At 30.8% G+C, this 24340-nt stretch overlaps 1 protein-coding gene across 2 annotated transcripts; it reads right to left on the bottom strand.

Annotated features, from left to right (window-relative positions):
* Positions 1-16: 16 nt before the first annotated feature.
* On the bottom strand, positions 17-23932 carry LOC126773798 (inositol polyphosphate 5-phosphatase K-like). 2 transcript variants are annotated; one of them, XM_050494983.1, is made up of 10 exons: positions 23770-23932; positions 23563-23682; positions 23150-23375; positions 18990-19165; positions 16120-16365; positions 13841-13994; positions 11942-12118; positions 11495-11638; positions 9912-10107; positions 17-8760 (listed from the first exon to the last, which is right to left on the bottom strand). In XM_050494983.1, exons 1-10 carry the CDS (start codon positions 23781-23783, stop codon positions 8564-8566), a joined length of 1650 nt encoding a protein of 549 aa, XP_050350940.1. In that variant the 5' UTR covers positions 23784-23932; the 3' UTR covers positions 17-8563. The 2 variants fall into 2 exon arrangements, with proteins under 2 accessions (XP_050350940.1, XP_050350942.1); XM_050494985.1 differs by lacking the exon at positions 11942-12118.
* Positions 23933-24340: the final 408 nt, after the last annotated feature.

Genomic DNA, 24340 nt, shown 5'->3' with positions numbered 1-24340 from the left:
TAATACAACAAAGTCTTTCACTATATCAATTATTTTATTGCAGCTAATTATATCTTTTGACTAACATATTTGTACTAACTATAACAAAACAAGACGCAGATTGTCAAACGAAGTGATAGTTAAAGTATTCTTATATAATCTATCCCATAACCATGACCTCACTCTGCAACAAGCAATATTTTTCTCTAATACTTACTACACATCCCGATAATGTCATTTTCTTACAATTTTAAAATTAAAAATTATTCTAAAACATCGATGGCAAGCATATTTAGAGGTAACATTAAAAAAATAACAATCAACAAATTGCAAATTAATCTAATAAATATAATCTAATAATAAATTATTTTTACACGACTAATTTCACATAGCGTGCTAATAATATAATATACATTTATTCTTACTTTCTATTTATTCATAAATATTATGCCAATTTAACAAAACGATAAAATTTTCTGTACTCATTTATATATCGGTGGTACATTACGTTGCTGATGTTAATATGTAAATATCCCTCCGTTCTATCCCTATTCTTGCATGTTAAACGTCTCTAAACACAATTGCTATATTAATTAAACCGTATGAACGATCATATTACACTTATGTTATCAACTTACTTATTATAAAAGTATACACACACTCTAGCGGAACCCATATAAACAATCGCCATAACTAAAGAACAATAAAAAATAAACACTTTATTATTAAAAAAAAAAATATTTTCAACATTAACTGGAAATAATGATTTATAAACAATTATAAAAAGATTATAATGCTTGCAAACAAGTGTCTTGACGTGTGTGACGAAGAGTACGAGTAAATATTTTTATTTGAAAACCATAATCATTTTAGAAATCACCTTATTTGTCTATAATTTAGTGGAAACAACACTAAAATTTTAGTCAAAATTACTTTGATTACTACGCAATTGATAATTAAATCATCCAATAAGAATGATATAATCATAAGTAATGTATCCGTGTAGTATAATGTGTGCCGTTTACATTTATAACTTACTGTAATTGTGTTATTAAGATACTTTATTGTCGTGTGAATATCGTTTCATTTTGGTTAAAAACCAATATTCACAATCTATTCTGCATGAAAGACATTATATTTTCGATGATCTTATTTAGTAAAACGAGGGTTTTCGTCATTTAATTATTAAGAGTGGTGTTGATTTGGATTTGGAACCCGGATTCGGAAAAAAATAACAGCCTGTGAATATACCGCTGCTGGGCTAAGGTTTGCTCTCCTTTTTTGAGGAGAAGGTTTGCAGCTTATTCCACCACACTGCTCCAATGCGGATTGGTGGAAGAATTTCAGTGAAATTAGACACATGCAGGTTTGTTATGATGTTTTCCTTCACCGTCAAGCACAAGATAAATTACAATCACAAATTAAACCCATGAAAATTCAGTGGTGCTTGCCTGGGTTTGACCCACGATCATCGGTTAAGATTCAGGCGTTCTAACTAATGGTCCATCTCAACTTGCCGTGAAAAATATTAAATTTATCAGAATTGGATACGTGCACATTTTTGTTGTTGAATCTATTTTTTATTACGAACATTATCTAAACAAGATCGATCGTGAAAACCGGTTTATATAGTGTGAACTAATGTGTGCCGTATTCGCTTTCAATAACCATTAAAAAGGAATTAGATTCTAGTACAGAATTTCACTTTCAAAGTCACAAGGTCTCGACTGAAAATACATCTAACCATTATACCTACACAAAGTAAATAGTTTTCAAGGCTCGACGTTGTTTACATTCTATCAGATACTTGCTCTAATTAAAGACGTGATAGGCTAAGCTCGGTTCGAGTTAAATAAATCTCCCATTCTCGCAACTCGATAGCACTTACAGCGATAACTATATAGATATATAAATGTCCATGGATAAATTAAAAAGGTATAATTTAAATTAATATTTCCATCTGACCACAAACATTTAAAACTGATTTATCTAATTAATTAAGTGAAAATTCAATCAGATGATCATCACAAATATTGTTAGGTTTAGAGTAGATATCATTATCCGATATATATTTAAAACGGAGCGAAAGAAATCCACGTTTATACTTACACAAACACACATACATAAAAAAACACCGATGACATAAAAACGCGTTATTAAATTTGAATTCTATAAAATTCAATATTCATTTGAAACAAAAATACGGTAAAGTCGAATCCAATTAATAACACATCCATCAACGAACGACGGAGCGCCTTTAAAAACAGACATAACGATGATTAATTTAATATAAAATTATTGTCACAAATGAGCTCTACATATACTCGTATATTTGAGCCTAACATGCTATAATTATAAGCAGTTACATTAAAACGATTACACGAACATTTTGCGAAGGCGAAAGATATAAATCGTATCCATTCACTATTGTCCTGTTTGAAGACCTGCACTTTTCGTAATCCTGATCTTACATATTCTTCATACAAACGTATCTAGATTTTAGCTTTACTTGTAAATCTCTCATTATCTTCACTGTAACGAGCTTCATTATTTAAAATAACAATGAATTACAATATTATTATCGTTCTCACATCAAAGTACTATGTAATTTCACAGAAGGATAACGCCCCTATGTTAAGTAAAAGGATTTAGACCTAAATCCATCGATCTCAGCCGTTTGTTCGAAATACATGTGTCAGAATTCCGACATATGCAGGTTTCCTCACAAAGTTTTCCTTTACCGCGGAACTCGAGATGAATTATGAACCAAAATACAGTATATGTATAAATTACTGGCGTTACAATTAACATCTACATGTTCTATCAACTGAGCCACATTGGCTCATACATTAAAGATAGTTTATTTGTTACAGTCAAAATGCTTATTATTTGTACCAAAATGATAAAATAAATTTGGTCACAATATACGAAATATTGTATCATAACATGTACTACGCATACATAATAAATTTATATTTCGCACTTTGACCTATAAACGCACGAAATACGAATAAAACCTATCTATACAAATCAATTTAGTTAAAATAAATCGAACCCGATTCAATGCGCTTTAACAAATCTCAATTATCAAGTCGAAATAATTTACAAAGTTATTTATAAACCAAAACTCCCATTTCGTTTCATGAAATAATAATTATCGTATTGAACATATTTTAGTATTCCGATCCTTATCTACAAAAAAAAACGATAATATTATTGATTTCGGCACGTATCGATAACTAGGCTTGTCACAATTGCTTAGAAACTGATAATTTTTTCATAAATAACTTATGTCCCCAAGAAAAACTATCGTAATAAAATGAGACAAGGCCATAACCGAAAGCTATAAAGGGATTTTTTTTACCGGAAAAAGTAATTGGAACGGTTTTTGTCCGATTTTTTTTTTGTTTTTTTTTTTTTTTTTTTATTATAGTCGCGTGCCAATATATATAGATGTTACAAATATAAATTTGATAATGAGCCTACATGACGTAAAATAGTGTTTTTTTTTTCGATATACGAAATATGAAACCATAGAACAATTTAAAATAATACCGTTCACTAAAACGTGACAATTTAAAAACTTTAATAAAAACAACAAATGCCATTGTACTAAAAAGATAGAACTGATTGATAAATTAGCGCAAGGTTGAAAGTGAATGTGGTTTATCATGTAATAAGAAATTTCGTCACATTATGTTAAGATAAAGTGCTAGTAATTAATTTTAATCGCTCCAAGCTAATTATGGGTCTATTTAGTTTAACATTCAATGAAATGGAAAAATAGGGCAATTGTGCTTGCATGCGTTGCATTAATTTTTAAAACGTATAGTTATATAATTACTTCATACGTTATACATATTATATATCTTTAAAGTAAATAAAAATAAAAAACAATTCTTTAATTAAATTTCGTTTTTAAATTTACCTTCAATCAAATTTGTAAATTACAATTGGCAATGATATCGGGCAACATATACACATTATTCAAAGCAAGCGAGCAAAATGCTACCGAGATATGACCAATCGAATATAGACATTAGAAACGCGTTATTATCAAAATCAGTTCACAATAAGTTATCTGGGACCACAACAAAACAAAGGCTGAAAGAAAAAAAAATGAAGTCGTCCAAAAAGTAAATACCACGATTCATTTGTTTATTTATTACGTACTCATATGAAAACTACTAATGCAAATGAGAAATTCTATATTATTATACTCTAAGGACAAAATAATTTTTTAAGTATATGTTTTAGACATAACATAATAAAGTCTAGTCAATGCACGAAAACTTAAGGATTTTAAGACAGATCTCTATTAATGGTGGATACCATTACGTAACAGTATTTTATAGATGAGTCAAAGTAGGTAGGTAAACGTGAAATTTATTTATTTTGCAGTATTAATCGTTATGACAATAAAAACATGTAAATTTTAAGCATTTTCTTAAAATAAACATAAAATTTTAATTTTGGCAGTTTCAAAAATATAACAAGATATTTAAACAAGCGCATAAAATAAAATAAAAACTGGGTATGCGGTTAGATGTTTATTATATATGTAGCACCTGGCTCATTACTGATTGTATGACAGTATATACAATCGTTTAATTAAAAATATAAACTCAAAGCTTTTTACGCATACGAATTCCGGCCTGACCAGTTTATTTACAAGATTTTTTTTTTAAATTTTTTAATTGTATTGAATCCGAAATGTAGATCAAAACTACAATTACGATCTGTTTATCTACTTACGTACGTTTAACTCAAATAATTTTTATATTTAAAAAAAAAAGTTTCAAAAATCATTTTAAAAATACACCGTAACTATGTTTACGTAATAAAAAGATTGTATAAGCTACTTAAACGATTTCTGGAAGGCTTATAATATTTACTTTTGATCAACGCCCTAATTACCATTCAACAAACTGACAATCGAAGATCAAAGATGAAATGTCAAAGTCGCCTACACTGACAACTATTCTTGATCATAAATAAAATAGATAATTTCGAGAAGCCATAAGATATTTTGACTGATAAAAATATGACATTTGAAATTTGATGACGTCACGTCGGGTTTAACGGCACTTATAATTGAACTGAAGTATTAAAAACCTTAAAAATCGATTAGGATTATTTCCGATATTTATTGGCAAATAGTGATTAAATGTTGGTTGCAAAAACGTTTAAGCGGGTAAATATTTATGAAACTATTTATTTCTTTCTGACATCAGTAATTTGACATTCGATAGAAAAAGAAAGATTGCTTAAAACCGCTTTATAACGTTTATTAGCAAGTATTTATACTTTTTGAGCTACATTTCACGTCATAATATAATGTTTTACTATACATTGATTTTGAACTGACATTTGACACATCGAGACACGTTCAAAAACGAAACATTAAAACTCGAAAAAACAAAATATTAAAACACAGTAGATAAGGGTGCGTTTCAATTGAAATAGTGAACACTTTACGAAAGAAAGATTTTACAAAGATCATATTACAAAATAGATTTTTCACCATCTGAAACTTGGAACATAAGCTTTCAACTAAATTAAAAAATTAAAAGCGTTACTTTGTATGAATCTTACCCGTTCGAAATCGGGACGGTCAGCTGGTATGTATATAATTGATACAGTTAGAATTCACTCGATAGCGTTAGCTATTAGTATAATCTACTACGTTGTTACGTCAGTTAGTTGCGCCTCGACTCCCCAAATCAAATCATGCAATCAGATAAATTACTACAATAATTAGGATTGATCCATTCGCGCGGAATTTCCATTATCATTAGACGAATACGTTGTAGGTACTATGAGATAACCTGAGACCAATTCGACTAATTTACGGTGACGGTGCGTACCGATTCAATTGCTCATAAAAATAAACCTCGACTGAATCGTAACTAGAGGACAACTGGAATAATTTATAATGTCTATATCTATAAACTCTATTTTCGGATAATATTCGAATTAATATAATAACATGAATAATAACATGAATTTTTTATGATACTATAATATTGCGGGTAAAGAAATACTTCGCTCATTTTATTTTTAACTGAAATGAAAGCAAGTCCTTAATCTTCAAACTTTGGTGCGAGTCCGATTGTCTAACGACATTGTGTTTTATTATTTAACTTAGCGCGAGTATTCTACCGTACCATTGTGAGTAAATATTACACGATCAACACGCCTCAACAGCAATATAATATAATATTAATTTATTGATATTAGCAAGTATCTCGAGCCATAATTATTGTCCTATAGGGATCGTCAAGCCAGACCTACATAGAATCTTAAGGCAAAGGCTCAAAATACTCATTTACAAATAATGCCTATTTATATGTATACGGAAAGAAAACATAATTATAGTGATATCGTATATTTTTAACGCATACTATATGGCTGTATATTATAAGTTTAATTTAATTTAATCATGTAAATTAAATTAGTTGTACATAATTATTATATTATAATAATTATGTACTTGCCTTTAAAAGTGTTTTGCAAAGAATGTGATTAATTTTTTTTTTATTTTTTTTATTTCTATAAATGCCATAGGGTAACACTGCTTCTAGTGAAAAAGTATTTTTTTTATCTAATTTAACTAAATAACATTAACATTGTGTTTATTAATATCGTTAAAAGATATAGGCCATTAAAAATATTATTTTCATATAATTTAAGTTACTATTTACTCGAACTATTGTTCTAATCTTAATTCGACCACAATAACTTCCATCAACTGCTTTAAATGCTAACATGAATGATACTTTATACCGTCCTGTTTCTAATTTTTGTTTTTAAACACTAAAGCATGTCAACAATTACCGAATAAAAAATCGACAAACAGAAGTGAAAATGCATTGAACTTGTTGAAATTTTGCCTTTGACAACTACAAATCTCGAATGCATTTCAATTCTATCGTTTAAAAAATATGACTTTTAATAACACTCGTTTGTTGTTTTAGTAACACATATGTATATATTTCAAGTAGTCTTTCAAGAGACTTAAATTACTTACACATAATATTTATGTACTGAGTCACTTCAATTTATGTAATTATGTAAAAAAAAAAAAAAAAACATTTTTCATATAAAAATTAAAAACTTATTTTACGCAAACGTGTAACAAACCTAATCCTTATCCTTAAATAGATGTGACCTTGTGAATTAAAAAAACGTTATTCAAAGATTCATAAATTGATATTTTTGGATATGTCTGAGTACTCCATTGCAGTTTTCTCTAATACTCTACGTATATAAAGCAAATCATGAAACAATATACGATTTTAAGAGTATGAATGAACTCCTGATAAAATATTCAGGGCGGCTATTCTAAAAGATAATCAAAAGCTGTATATAGACCGGGTTGCTATTTAGAATCCCTTGACAGAAAAACCCATAAACATGATGTGATCTGACCTTACATACAACTAGCATGTACGGTCAGACATATAAGACATACAACAGACCACCGAGGCAGTTTAATATTATACCGATAATTTTAGTTTTTTTTTTTTTTTAATTTTACTTATTTATCTACTATATTTGTATGTGATACATGTGGAATAAACTTCATTACCCTTAAGATAACTATATATCATTGAACGAGATAATGGCATAATTTTTACATAACAATTACATATAATATCTACAAATTAATCTAAGTCTAATGTACATTTTTATACAAATTGTACTAACGGAATCACAAAATATGTATTATCATTAACTATGTTACAACAAGCATTACAATATTTATTGTCTAAAGCCATGGGGTGTTGCTCGTACAATGAAGCTCTATATGTTTTAATTACACCTAGCCAAGTTTTTATTAAAATATGCCGTATAATATACATAAGGTTCATATTAAATTGCATACAAATATTGGTTTTGGAATGGTAAATTTCATCAAAAGTCTTATAAACAATTTGACCTTAAAATTTTAAAATGTCGGTCGCCTGTGATGGTAATTTTAATATATTTCTCAAAGCTCCATTAATATTTCATTCCAAAATTGTACGACTATAATTTTCTCAAAACTATTTTAATTGTATTTATTATTTATTTAAATATTACAAAACTAAATATATGTTTTTATTTTATTTTGTGACTACTTGTGACTATTGCAATAACTTTTCCCTAAGTGAAATTTATGTTATGAAGAAGATATGACACAAGTCATATTACTGAGCAATCCATACCTATTAATAGGCAAAAATCCGCAATTAAAGTACGCATGCGTTAAACTTTAGTGACATTTTAATCATCAAAAATAATTATATTATTTTAATTTAATATATTTTTGATAATAATCAACGTCTAAAGAATTCAAAGTACAATTCGCCGTCAAAATATTTATGATATACACTATATACTTTAATCATAATTTTTGACAAGTTTTTCACGGAAAAATTTGCTGATAGAATTGTTCTATTACAGGACAAATCGCTTAAAAACATTTAGACTTTTGCATAATAACGTTGTGACATACTTTGAAGAAATGGCAAGATAAAATATGGAATTACAGGCCATCCCTTCGTCTCGTTGCCGGCGAACCAGGCAGGTAACCTTTTAGTCAGTCAAAACTAAGATCGTTCGAGAAATGGCGGGACAGTTTCGCGACATCGAGTCCCGTGAAATCCGTGAAAATGTCAGTCGTGGCGGTCGAGGGTTTGGACGTACCGGCTGATGTACTGGTCGAAGCTTCGACACACGGATCGATCGTTACTAACATGTCTTCTTTACTGCTTACCTCGAATGGTTCAGAAATACCTGAGGGAGAAAGAAAATGTCACTAACACATTTAAAGAAAAAGGACGGTGGTAATTCGACCAATCGAAAATTTCCATTTGTCACCTTAGAGTTTTTAATATTTATCCAATAAAATATAAAACGTTTTTAATGTGGAATAAAGCCCTTACGGAATTATCTTATTAAAAATTTGTGATTGTAAATTACGTCTATTTGTGGTGTTAAATATAGTATATATTATGATGATGATTTCCTCCTGGTCAATTTCGAATACGGCAGCAAATCTCGAGAGATTAGCGAACTGCGCAGGAAAAATTACACACACACACACAGTGCAAAAGTGTGTACGCAAACACAGGTGCACTCTCTATTCCCTCACTCTCATAATCCGCTGAGGCAGCAATCCAACAAGACCGAAAAAAGTTTTGGCGCTGGACCAACGGGTTTTTACGTGCTTGCCGAAAAGCACGGGAGTGTAAACACTTCCAACTCAGGACTGTTACTGAGAATCTTCGAACGAGAAACCCAAAACCTTTTAATTTGCAGGACCTAGATCTCGTGATGCGCGGCCCTATATCTGACTACTAGAACTAGACCAACAAGGCAGTTTGAATATATATAATGCATACATGATGACTTCATATTCATATTCTAACAATTTTGTTGCACCGAACATTATATATATGAATAATTGATGATTACGAAATGTCATGTAGCTTGTGTCGACAGCTATTATATTGTGTGCGCATGTTCATTGAAATAAAATTTCGAACAAAAGTAATTAGAGGTATTTACATTTATATTATTTACATTTAATGTATAGAAAAATCTAAGTTATTAATACCGGTAGTGCTTATCACCAATGTAATTTAAATAAGCCAATTTATTTTTTTTATATTCATCGGGGGGGGCAAATGACTCTACTCCACCTGATGGTAAGTGGTAGTAGAGTCCAAACGCGACGACGGCCGGTACAGACGGGAAAAACGTTCTGCACTAGCCGCCTTCGCCTTGCCGGCCCGCAAGATGCCTCCTCACGCCTCGTTTAAAAATTATTTACATTAGGTTACATTGTTGATGTTGATGGCAATGGTGACCACTTACTGCAGGTGACTGATTAAGCCGACGGCCATCCTGCTAAAAATAAAAAATAACGCAATTAGTATTCGTACCTAGAACACTCCTAACATCGTTGTTCGGTTGGCTGAAGTATATGAACCTATAGAAGCCAGGCGTCCTCACTCCACTCCCGACGGGAAAGCTGAGCGTTATCGTTCGAGGCTGGCCGGCCTCCGACGCGTCTTCGGTGAGGTTCACTTTAGCCAGATATTCGTACGCTATGTAATCGTCAAGACTGTGGAAGTTGGCCTGAAAATAAAGTATATTCTTACTACCATAAATTTTAAACACTAGTTACCCGTCCCGGCTTCGCTTGGTTATAATAAGACGTTTATAATAATATCCTGGGACATAATACACACACGGCCATCTGATCCCAAATTAAGCAGAGCTTGTACTATGGAAACTATAGAACTGATATACTACATATACTACTTTTCTTTTGTAAATACATACTTATATAGATAATTACACCCAGATTCAGGACAAACAGACATGATCATGCACACAAATGTCTATACTGGGTGGGAATTGAACCCACAACCTTCGGCGTAAAAGGCAAGTATCTACCAACCACGCCCACTGGCCCGCTATATCACTACATATAAGTGTATTGGTTTACGCGGCGCACGCCAGAAAAGCTTCAAAATGGCATGACATCTTGAACAATCATCGTCATATTTCAGCCAATTTACATAAAACCATAATGAATTATACATATAAACCTTCCTCCTCAATCACTCAGTCCATTGGTGAAACAGTAACAGCCTGTTAATATGCCACTGCTGGGCTAAGGCCTCCTTTCTCTTTTGAGGAGAAGGTTTGGAGCTTATTCCACCACGCTGCTCCAATGCGGGTTGGTAGAATACACATGTGGCAGAATTTCAATGAAATTAGACACATGCAGGTTTCCTCACGATGTTTTCCTTCACCGTTAAGCACGAGATGAATTATAAATTGTGTTTATTTTAATTATAATTGTGTGTATTAAGCACATGAAAATTCAGTGGTGCTTGCCCGGGTTTGAACCCACAATCATCGGTTAAGATTCACGCGTTCTCACCACTAGGCCATCTCGGCTTTTCATTGGTGAAAACCGTATCATAATCCGTTCAGTAGTTTATTGCGTTCAGCAGACGCGGCGGGTTGATTTTGTTTTATAATATGTAGTGATGTCAAATTAATCATAACAACAATATTACAATAATTGACCTTGGCGAAATATTTTTTGTTACAATCAACCTCACCCAGACTGGTGGTTAGTTAAGGCTCAATTATTAATTCTATCATATTCTACCGCCAGGGGGGGGGAGTTTAAGAGTGCCAGTGTAATAACACTCACAAGGAATTCAACATTTTAGAGGCCACTATGACCATTTATCATTAGGAAGCCCGTTTTCACGTTTGTCTTCCTAAATTAAATTAAAAAAGAAACTTTCAAGTTCGACGCTCGAAAATAGAAGTCTTCTAAAATCAAAAGTTTAAAAAAAAACGAATTCAACACGAATATATCATAGTGAGAATTATGGCATTACGATAACTCAAATATTTAAATGGCCAGTACAAACTAGTGAAACGTATTTAAGTGTTCCTAAAAATATATAAAAATAAATTCTATAGAATAATAATAACTTACATCATATATCCCAATCCAATCATTGGGATTGATCTCAACGTCGGGGGACAGCGTGCACTGTGTCCTAAAATCTGCGTCACCGATGTACCAGATACGAACGATCGGAGCGAACTCCACCGTCTTCACTGTGAAGTTGGAAAACGCCTGGAATTAAAATTAATAATTAGTGACGTATTTTCAATTGGTATAATTTATATGTTAAAATTTTAACTGAAAATGGCTATAAAAATTTACAATAATGTCTAAATTCGTTTATAAAATCGACCACATTTTTGGAAGTCGAAATATTTGAACATAAATTTCTGTGTAAATATTTTATTTAGTGCTATTATATACATATTTTTTGCTGGACCAACTTTGCTCACTGATTTTAATTATTCAGACATTTGGTACAGAGTTATATAATCAAAAACAATTATCAAACATCAAATCTTTATGAAGCCTTACCTCAGCTTCAGATTCATTTGAATCTGGCATTACGTCTCCTTCTACAGCAGAAAATGCAGCTATCGGTTCAAATATTGCTGAAGCGGGAGCAATACCTTCAGGCGCTATCACAGCTGATCGCATGCGTATCTGTGCCCTCTTGATCTTCGGCACAGCTACAGATTGAGAGCATCGTATCTACCGTGCAATTAGTAGTGTACAATTAAAGCGATGTGAAAAAGCAATATTGCAAAGTTTCTGGGTTAATTTCTTAGGCCCTATCTACCAAAAATGACAAGAGACATAGATAGGCGGAGAGAAGGAGAGTGGGGATGAGGCTAAACTAAGTCAAGGCTATTTACACTCTTCTCTTTTCGCTTATCTTGTTCTAAAATTAGTTAATTAGCAAAATAACAGGAAGGTGTTACGTAAGCTTATTAATAAAATTAAAAATTAAAATCTATGCATTTTCTAAGGGCATCGTGTAATGTAAAATATTATAAAATACCTATTCATCAACTAAATACATCATAATCGATTTATGTAGTTTAAAAAAAACAAACAACTTTAAGCTGCTTGTATCTGTTTTATGATTCTTTAAAAATAACCGAACAGCCAACATAAAAAAGATGATATACGTTTCTTCTGTATGTTAAACTATTGTAAAATATATAATATGAGTAAATTTTAATTTAAACCATAGGTTTAATTTAAATAATTGCTCTATATGACAAAAAATCTAAAAATAAATTATTGAGATAGGCGCACAAAGCAGTCAGAAAATATTAATTTTAGTTCATAAAATAACAAAATAAATTTTAAAATTCAATTCCAATTTTTCATATTTTATCTGTTTTTGAACACTATGAAATAATAGCTGCCATGTTATTACGTCATACGGCCGTGTAAGCTTAAAAGTCTCAACATCAACTGATCACCGTATATAGGCGTTGTACTTTTATTATTTTCGTAACCAACGCAACATTTGTAACAATACAGCCAACTGACGTCATGATCCAAGAGCGATATGGCGTCCAATCCATATAGCGTCAAATTACGCGCGAAATTTGAAAATGTAAAATTTAAATGCATTTTTATGGCACTTGAATAATTTTTTTTGTATTTGTTTAATGGCACTATAGGATCTAATTGAGACAATTTTAAACAATTGGTGTAACACCCATATATATTTAATTACGTCAAGAATTAGTCACAGGTAGTTAAATAAACATCTTGTAAATATCCTAACGCTGGAATTTCTTGGGGTTTTAAGAACGTAAGACCTATTCCAAATACCATTCCATCGCTTAATATATGATTATGTAGTAAAATTTAATGTGACACAAGCAGTTTTTCTCACAATATTCTTCTTGACCGCCGTGGGCGAGAAATTTTATAAACACAAGTACGTGAAAACTCAACGATACTTGCCCAGATGAAAAACATATCAGTTAATATTTACGTACGCCATTCGTATTTAATATTATGTTTAACAATAGTTTTTCTGCTAGTTGGGCAAAATGAAATGTCTATTAACTGTCACTATGCTCTTAGATGATTGGCTATCCGAGTATTGCCCATTACATTACACGATAAAATAACTACATCATACCAAACCCACCAATTTTTATTACAACTATACAATTATATTACAAACATGCAAATATAATAATTCGTTAGCACTTTCTCATACAAACACAAAGTAACCTTCCAACAACCTTGAACTTATAATTACACGACTTGACGGCAACACTTCCAGCTCTACAACATAAATCATTGTATGTGACGTCAGAACATTTCGAAAAAAAATCATTGACGAAACTTAACTCTATTCGTATGTTACTAGAGTTTATTTTGCGTTGGAGAAAGTAAGTGATAATTACATTTATAAGCATATAAAGTGTGTTAACCAAAACTAACCTTAATGTTAAACTGTGCGACCACGGGCTTGTGGTCACTGACCGTGTAGTGCGGTATGTGGTGGTAAGATATCAGGTCGGCTCTCAGTGTGATGTTTTCGTAATTATTTGCTATCACTTTGTATAATATTCTGTCTGTCCATGATGGTTTACGTCTGAAAATATCAATATTAATACTATTTACTTATTCGATATTTGCTTCATGTATTTTAGATTATAAATTTAAAAAACTTTCATTTAATTAATATATAAATACAAATTATATTGACTATATTTCATTTTTTTGCGACCAACACCTTATATGTGCGTAAAAAATCTCATTCTGGTTCGTTCTGGTTCCATCTAGTTTTAACCTGTTTTTAAATTAAGCTGAAAGATTTGACGCACTATGCATGGGTAACAATTAAATAAAAGCGTGAATAGTTTAAATATACTATAAATGTATTTTACATATACACACCATCAAACACTACAAGACTGAAAAGTTCAAAAGATAATTTATGATCACTTAAGTTGCCGAGATCATTGCCGAGATGGCCCAGTGGCTAGAATACATTAAGGTTCACTTAACCGAACAACGCGAATACCAAACCGGCCAAGCACTACTGAATTTTCATGCGTTTAATTTGTGTTTACAATTCATCTCGTGCTCGGCGGTTAAGGAAAACGTCGTGAGGAAACTTGCACGACCCTCATTAGAGAAGCGTGGTGAAATAAGCTCCGAAGCTTCTTCTCAAAAAAAAGACTAGGCCTTAAGCTGTTATTTTACTTTTTTTGACAAATTTGTGGCACTGACAATTAATTAATTAAATCGAGTATATTTGAGACATTCCAATGCAGTTGAAAATATTATAGAATATTGTTTGTAAAACATATTCAACAAAACTAGTAACATAACGCTGGTAGAGGTCAATAAAGGCAACTTTGACTTGGCCTTCAGAATTGGGTCGAATGAAATATTGAAAAAACGATGTACTGATGAAAAAACTGATGCTTACAATGGTAATAAAATAAAACCAAGCCAAAGTAAGTATTTCTAAAAATTAAAATTAAAAATATATATCATAAGATCTCATTGCAAAAATATGCCTGGCAATGGGTTATCATTTAGGAAAACACTCTCTAACTACTTTTAACTGATTGAAGATCTAAGTAATTACATTTAAATACTTTTAATCTTTACTATAAGTATAATAAAGTTTCAATAACATTAATTTAATTTATATTTTTATGTATTTATAACGATTTCTGTGCAATCATTTTTATATGTTTTTAAACGCAAAAGTGAGTATATAGGATAGGCAGAAAAAATATAAAATGAAGTAGCGGTATCTAAAAAAGTAATAAAATATTATAAATATCTGTAATAAATACAGTAACAGCCTGTTAATGTCCCACTGCTGGGCTAAGGCCTCCTCTCCCTTTTGAGGAGAAGGTTTTGGAGCTTATTCCACCACGCTGCTCCAATGCGGGTTGGTAGAATACACATGTGGCATTATTTCAATGAAATTAGACACATGCAGGTTTCCTCACGATGTTTTCCTTCACCGTCAAGCACGAGATGAATTATAAACACAAATTAAGCACATGAAAATTCAGTGGTGCTTGCCCGGGTTTGAACCCACGATCATCGGTTAAGATTCACGCGTTCTAACCACTAGGCCATCTCGGATTTTAATAAATATGTGATCCAAAAATTGTTAAGTAACAAAAATATTTCTAAATTTACTCGCAACGTAGCAATTGTAATACCGCGCTTGAACTTAGAAGTATGAGCGATTGTGGGTGAAATCTTTCAACTTAATTTTATACCAGTTACATCCAGTTCAAACCGATTCAACTTTTTTTACTTTATAGGCAGGCGGACGGGCTCACTCAAACCGGAATGCAACAATATTAAGTATTGCTGTTTAGCGGTAGAATATATCAGATATAGAGTAGGTGGTACCTACCCAGACGGGTGGAAAAAAACCCAACCACCTAGTAAACAGATTTAACTGTAATTTTGTACACACATGGTGCTAGTAACAATACAATTTAGTATGTATATATAATCCCTTTTTTTTAATTTTATTGCATGCATTAAATACAAGTTTGCCTATATAAAAAAAGTGTTAATAATAAAATAATTATTGTTCTTTTTTAACTAGCTTATTATCTATAAGTGAAACGGACAATCAAATGCCATCATTTCTATAAATACCTTATCAACTTAAATCTATATCTAGAAATGATAGCGTTATGTAAATGTTTAGTCATAACCCAAAAGTTATTACTTACTTTAAGTCATAATCGTCTGTTCCCATGAGAAATTTATAGGTAGGCGGAAATCTTATCTCGGGTTCCATGAATTCTGAAAACGCTTCCCCACTTTCTATCACCGCTAGCAACTGATCGTGCTTCAGAAGCGAAGTGTACTTGTCTTTCTCCACCTTCTGTAGTGCAGCAACGATTTCTTCTGACGTCGGACTGGAGGTCGCTGGGTGGTGATTACGGAAATTCAAATCACCGAGCCAAAACACGTAGCTGAAATTTGATTGAGTTACAGTGGAAAATAGTGATCTGGTGAATGGTTTCAGATCAAATAAAGGAAAAAGAAAAAACATGTTATTTAATTCAATTATTTTTGAATTCATTTTTTTTAATACACTCCAAACGTGTTATTAATGTCAAAAACCAAAATCTGTTTAACATATGTACGTTTACACCAGTGACCAGTTTTCTCAATATAAAGATTTAATTAAGGATGATTCAATACAAGGAGAAATAGTTTTTGAAGAAATTACTATGTACATTAAAAATAACTTAGCCCAACTTAAGTTTAAAAAAATTGTAACACTCTGTCATTGTGATTCTCGCGTAAGAGCAATAACATTACCATAAGAGGACTCATTAAAAAACGGTACGTTTTTTTTTAATAAACATTGCATTGTTATCTTTAAACTCAGATGTACTATTGTTTTATAATATGATTGCTAAATAAGGAAAATATATCTTGGAATAATAATATTTCTTCCGTTTTCCGTATTTAACATACTCGTAATACATTTACTTATAATATCTAATATCGACATACGTATTGATATTAGATATTATAGGACGATATTAAATATTGTCGTAGGACCGATGGCCGTTGGAGCAGACGGGTCCTAGAGTGGAGACCGCGAATCGGCAAGCGCAGCGTAGGGCGCCCTCCAGTCAGGTGGACCGACGACCTTAAGAAGGTGGCGGGCACCAACTGGATGCGGAAGGCGGAAGACAGGGCCTATGTTCAGCAGTGGACAACGATTGGCTGTTGATTGACGATTGATTGATCTAATATCCGTTTATACGGTATTAATTTAATGAAGCTACTAATTTTCAACTTTTTTCCTATCTATAATCTATATCAGATGTACTCAACAATAAATATATTTATATTATATATTATATAATGTTATATAGCACTGTATGGGCGAATAAATCGAATGTTTATATCTCATTGGTTACAAAACGCGCGTTTTGTAATTTATTTAAAAAATTCGCAAAAAAAATTATTTATTTATTTATATTTACTTGTAATCAACAGCGTTACAAAAATGGTCGTACAGTTATTACTCATTACTGAAGTAAGGCCACATAGGATTACAATTTTATAATACGAAGCTTCAGAAAAAATAAAATTAAAGACATAGTATAAGTATTAATATTTACAGTAAAAAAATAAAATAAAATAAAAACATTCTTGCTTAATATTAATGCGAGAATTCGTATGTATTGTTTGTGTTCACTTGTTTGTGTGTGTGTGTGTGTGTGTGTGTGTGTGTGTGTGTGTGTGTATGTGTGTGTGTGTGTGTGTGTGTGTATATAAGAAACCATTTATTGTTTTTTGATTGATATTTCTTCATTTACCAATTTAACTACTTAATCAGTATTCAACGCATTGTGGTAGCTTTTTCACCGCCACACAGCGTTTTCGTATGTCGATATTATCACAAATACTCACTACTACATACAATATCTACTAAGCTTGCAATTGGTTAAAATAATTCGACTGTACCAAATAAATCAAACGATATAAAATCCATTCATAACGAGCACAAAATAATTTATTACGTGCTCTTAATATTACAAAATAAAGATATATAAGATATCGTAAAGCTTATTCCAACCACAGCATGAGTAAAGACATATCCACTTTAACATTAATTGCCGCAATGTCGAGATTTTGAATTATCTACGTTATTCGTAATGGATTCGAGGAAAAAATTGCGTTTAATTCAATGAGACATAATGTCGCCGAAATTGTTATCGAAACTTTAAGAGTAGAATTAAAGTGGATATAAGCAGTGTTGTTTTGTAAATAAAGATACTGTATTTAAGGTTAATCAAGAACTGATTGTAGTGCATAAGCGTACAGGTATTAGCAAATTGCATGGTGTGTGTGAATCTAAGGTTTGTTAATATAAACTCACTCGATTGGTATAGGCTAGGCCTTGAAAATTATTTCCGTTTTCATAAAGTTTTATTTACATTGCATGTAAACAAATTCACGCAACTCAATGTTACAGTCAAACCACTTCAACTTAGAGATACTATGAGCTTTTGTAGATAACAACTGATATTGGGTGATAAGGAATATAACGCGTTGCCGTTCTAATGTTCAAAAACACATTCAAGATGACTATTAAATATAAATTTGTGATAAAGGAATAAGGTTTTATGCGATTTTTAACTAAATACTTATTACGTAGTACAAAAGATACCCAATAAATACGTATCAGTACTTTGATTGATAACATTTTTTTAAATCAAAAAAATGCTTTAATTATTTAAAAAAAGATAAGATTTCGATTATATTGATACCGATACGGTAACTTCTTAAATAACGTTAAGTTAATAATAAAAAACATTAAAAAGTAAATATAACAATATTAGAAGTATATAAGAAAAACAGTAAGAAGAGTTTTAACATATACGTATCGGTTGTAATCCGTTTGACGTAATTATTTACTAGCTTAAAAACAAATGTTTTTCGATGCTATTAAACGAAGAGTTAGATTAAAATAATATTAAAAACAACAATTTATATTTCAATTGAAACTACTTATCTATCCAAGTTTTCGAAATTTAATCACACGATTATAATACAGATTATATATCATACTTACTCATGGTATAGAATATTTGAAGTCTCGGTGAGATGATAGCCGTGTTCCTTGATGATGGTGTTGTAATCGTTAATGCGGTCCGCGAGCAAATGTTCGTGGGCGGTCAAGTGACAATTTACAAGGCACACCGAACATCCGTAAATATTAAACCTGACGCTTACAGCTCCTTTGTTACCCTAGAACAAATAACTGACACTATACACAAAGATCATTGTGAGACTTAGATGCAAAGCATGTCAATGGGTTCGATTTTCAAATTATACCTAGTTACACCAAAATGTACCAACGCACATTATTATAATTGAGATATATATATTTTTTAATTTTACTTGACAGATTTAAAAAGTTAACATTTATGAATTTGTTGGAGTACATTTTTACATACTTTCATTGTTATGAGTTTCGACTCATACATATTATATATTGAGACTGTATTGAATTCTGGATTTGATGAGAATTTTGTAGCAATCAGAGAGACAGGTCAATATGTGTCAAATATATTCTGTTAAACGAAATTAAAGCATTGGTCTTACGTTTAATTAATAAAGTTGTATTTTATGTTACAATAATTTACAATTTCAAACTTCTGACTGCTAGATTACTTGTGGGTCTTCCTAACGTTAACCTATCGTAAGTATTCATCACAAACTTTGTTGATGTAATCGCTTTTTAAGTAAATTATTCTAATTCCAGTGTGTTACTATGTGAGTAAAAACCGTAAATAGATCCTGATATCGAAAATAAATTGCCTCACAAAGCTAAACCTAATTAACCTCTTTATACACAGATATTATTCTTTATTCCGTTTGTATGTTAGGTTTTCGTCATATTGCATTTGCATATAGGAAACATTCGTAATTAAATAAAGTAGTATTTTGATTTTCACCGCATTTAAAGTGCTACAGCACTAAGAAATATAATAATAAATGGACAACTTATCGGTATCTAAACTAGGTTAAAGCAATAAATAAATAATATTAATATTACATGAGGATATGATAAGAAGATAGATATTGTATGTTGTCATCAATAGATCAAAAAGATTTAATATGACATCACATTCTTTAATATAATTAATACAGTTACAACGTGTAAATGTAAAGCTGCTGGACATTTGGCTTCTGTTAAGCAGCCCTTAAGTGTCGAATGAAATTATTGTACACGTATATGCTCTAACCGGAATTGCTGATATAATTTAAATTGAATAATATCTCTATGTTATTGCAAGTAACAACTTGTAAATGTCCCACTGCTGGGCTAAGGCCTCTTCTCCCTTTTGAACACGCGATCTTCGATTAGGATTCACGTGTTCCACTTACTATGTCATCTCGTTCTCTCTACATATATCAAAGTATGTAAGGGGGTAGTCGACAAGTCGCTATTATTAATCTTGATCTAGCTATATTATCTTGACAAGTAGCAGTATTTATTAATGATATAAATCATCATACTGATATTTTAAATATATAAATTTAAAACTTACGTCAGAGCGAGCTAACAGATTTTACGTAAGATAAGGTCTTTTGTTTTTTTTTTAAATATTGTCTGTTCTGTTTGTGTTAAAATCATATTATTTGTCCATCAACCTTAAATTGCACGATTTCACAACTGTTACAAAAATCTCACAGAGCATGTCTGCGAGAGATTATTATACATTACGTTACAAACTTGTTACGCATATCTAAAGTAGTGTATTTATGTATGTTATGTTATTATGTATGCTATGTAATGAAATAAATCAGCACCCGCAATCTTCGTTTAAAATCCAAGTATTCCATCGACCACCCACAAAAACAAGGGGGCACACGTTACTTCAGATATTATATTCAGATTTATATCAAACCATAAATAAATCATAATTTCAGCAAAAGATTCGTGTTTTGATAATCTTTGGTAACATCATAACTGCGTTGGCTGACTGGTGCTTGACAATGTCATCACAAGCGCGCACCAAAGCCAGAAGTGATGATTGCAGTATGAAAAATCAACATATCAAAAATATTCAACACATAAACATACTGTACAAATGTCCGTCCGATAACTTTCATATTATGATACTATTATATTGTAATAAACTTGGTGGTAGTTCTCCGTGTAACCTCGTCTGGGAAGGTACCACCCTCATTTCACATATTCTACCGCCAAACAGTAATACATTATAATTTTTGTTGATTAAGTCGGAAAAATTGTGTCACCTGCGTCTTTGGTAGTAGTACTCATGTAGCGCTGTGTAAATCAATAAAGTTATACGAAAATAATGTAGGATAGAATACATATTCTCGCTTTATTTTAGAACAATTGCATATATTTCTATTCAGCAGATACTGTACCTATAAATATTGTTCAGATTTGATTTATTAAACAATGTTGTATCTTCTTTATTCTATTATCGAATCGATGGTGACAGAAAGAAATAGATCGGTGTTTAACCACCTGGCGAACAACGTTTGTAAGGCATAAATGTTTATCTACTTAATGCTATCCGTAGCAAGCCGTTGCGAATCATAGCAAGTCACTAGTTTTATATAACACATACCTACTAAGTATAATATAATAAGTAAGAATGACGTACCTAAATTTTGTTTGCTCGAATTTTATGTATGTTGATGTGTTGCATATATATTTTATGAAATTTAATTTATTATTTCAACATAGGTGGATAGAATAAGGTCAGCAGAGGTGATTTAGGTGTCACTTCAAAAAATATGAAGTATACACAAACACTTTTATGTAACGTTAAATTTATAGTTCTAAATATCTACAGAAATACCTACCTATAAATACCTACTGGTGGTAGGGCTTTGTGCAAGCTCGTCTGGGTAGATACCACCCACTCATCAGATATTCTACCGCAAAACAGCAATACTTGATATTGTTGTGTTCCGGCCAGTGTAATTACAGGCACAAGGGACATAAAATCTTAGTTCCCAAGGTTGGTGGCGCATTGGCTGTAAGCGATGGTTGACATTTCTTACAATGCCAATGTCTAAGGGCGTTTGGTGACCACTTACCATCAGGTGGCCCATATGCTCGTCCACCTTCCTATTCTATAAAAAAAAAAAAAAGAAAAGTCTGCAAATTCATAATATATGTTATACAATTATGTCACAGTAACCAATTTTATTATTCAGTCTTTTTTGGATGTTTAATTTGATTATGAAAAAATATATATCAGCAGCAAATTTATTAAAATATTTATAGTTAATAATATATAACCCTTAGCATAGTAAAATTAAAATTTACTATAAATAAAGACGCTGTATTTTAAACATGTGTACAAAATTATATAAATGATATGTAATATCTCACATATAAACGGCATTATCACTGAGATCACTTTGCCGTTAATGGTATTTAAATACTAATGCAATTGACCTAAAACTTTATTATATTAGGTTCTAGTTTCAGGTAATGTGGTATGTTTATATTTATACATATTTTTTATAAAACTTAAAAAGTAAACATAAAGAGAAATTGAATTTAGAGGAACTTTTAAGAAAACAATGAAAACAAGATAGTCCACAATTTTATATTGATAATTTATATAGGAAAAACTAATTTTTAGCAACTTAAAATTCATTTGTCACATGGTATTTATCTTATCAAAAAAAGACAAATATTATTTAAACATACATTACCTGACTGTACACAAAAATCACTATTAACACTCGGAATTTACTTGGAATCATTTATGTTACATATATTACAAGATATTTGAAAAAATACCTTGCAAGTACTTGTGGCTAGATTGCTGAGTTCAATAATTATTTAGTATATAAAATAATATATCATTAACATTTATTTTTTTCAATGGATTTGTTGCTGTTAGCCCAAGTGCCCTTGACAGCATCACAGGACAGGGGCGAGTCTTATTAAAATTAAATATAAGATTACAGAGAAATATAGAACATACTATATATTAAACATACATATATTTAATATACTAATTCTGTTGAATTCATTATAAATATGGAATACAATTGTAAAAATTATTTATTTAATTAAATAACTCATTTATGATTAAAAATTTAGTTTTACTTAATTCAAAGAACAAATGTAACTAAATTTACTAAAATTACTATTACACACTAAATATTAACTAACCACAGAAACATATTCCAACTTTAAAATATTATTTTAGTCAATGATTGATCACTTACCCATAAACCACCAAGTCCTGTTTTAGTGTATTGCGCTTCAATGTCTCTGAGGTGTATCACATGTTTCATTTGAGTGTACACAAGCAGCATAATTCCTTGTAATCTTATATTTTTAGCAACTATAAAACCCTGTCTGCACAGGATTTTGTTGAACATTGATGTCCATTGGTCAGTGAATAGACTGTCCATTAACATGTTCTGTGGTTGAGATTTTACTTCTTGTAATCTAAAATAGAATTCATTTGAATGAAATATAAAGCAGAATAGAAAGTTACATACATATTTTTATTCACTCCATCAAACTTTCAACTAGTAGAAATCTAATCTTGTTCTGACCTCCATTATGATTTGAAAATCTAAGTGAATCTGAATAAAGGTACTAATTCTAAAAATAAGAAAATAATTTAATTTACCCAATGACATAAAAATCTGGTAAAGGTTTGTTTTTATTGAACTGAGATGGAAAATCCAGTAATGAGTTAAGGTCTTGACCTGGAGACTTAGTTGCGACATTCCAGGTCACGAAATAAAACCTGCAAAAGTTTGAATCGTTAGAAATGTATCAGTAACAAAGATTATTTTTAATAGTAAAAAAAATTGTTTATTTGTGTATTACTTACCTCAGGGTATCCATTATTCTATATCTGATTCTAATACTATAAATAAATCAATGAAAAACAACACTATTATAGTTCTTGGAATAACAAAAGTTTTATAAGAATTTTACAGGTGAAAGATAAGATTGTACTGATTTAACAACACATTCGACATCATCTCAGCACCACCTATTATTAAATAAAACTAGCAGAAACAGAATGACAATTGACAAATTAAATTGCCAGCTTATGAACTTTGTTTTGATAGGAAAAAATATAAATATGTAATATTGAGATTTTACAGTGACATGCATTATAATTATTGTTCTTAATATATTTAAGCGCCTAGTTAGTTATAAACGGTAATTATTTTATTTATTTCTATTATTAAGTTAAATAAAAAGGTATTTCAAATTTAACCTCTAATAAATTGTGAATGTTGTCTAAGTAAGACACTTCACAAATAGCCCAGTGTTATTTCTTTTTCATTAAATCGATTATTTTATTTTTAATATAACTGAGATATATATGTATGTTGCCATTGTCAATGGAAGCTTGGCCATACCTTTTAAAATATGGTCACAAGCTACCTTAT

Source organism: Nymphalis io, chromosome 15 (genome assembly GCF_905147045.1).
Source record: "Nymphalis io chromosome 15, ilAglIoxx1.1, whole genome shotgun sequence".
NCBI lineage: Eukaryota > Metazoa > Arthropoda > Insecta > Lepidoptera > Nymphalidae > Nymphalis > Nymphalis io.
This window is presented reverse-complemented; position numbering and strand designations above follow the sequence as displayed.

What these genes read in the sequence shown, in the direction of transcription:
- LOC126773798 (XM_050494983.1), bottom strand. An exon ending in ACAGACGATTATGACTTAAA is followed by an intron (nt 13,995 to 16,119) that starts GTAAGTAATAAC and finishes TGATATTTTCAG; the next exon opens with ACGTAAACCATCATGGACAG. An exon ending in CGATGTTAGGAGTGTTCTAG is followed by an intron (nt 8,761 to 9,911) that starts GTACGAATACTA and finishes TTTCTCCCTCAG; the next exon opens with GTATTTCTGAACCATTCGAG.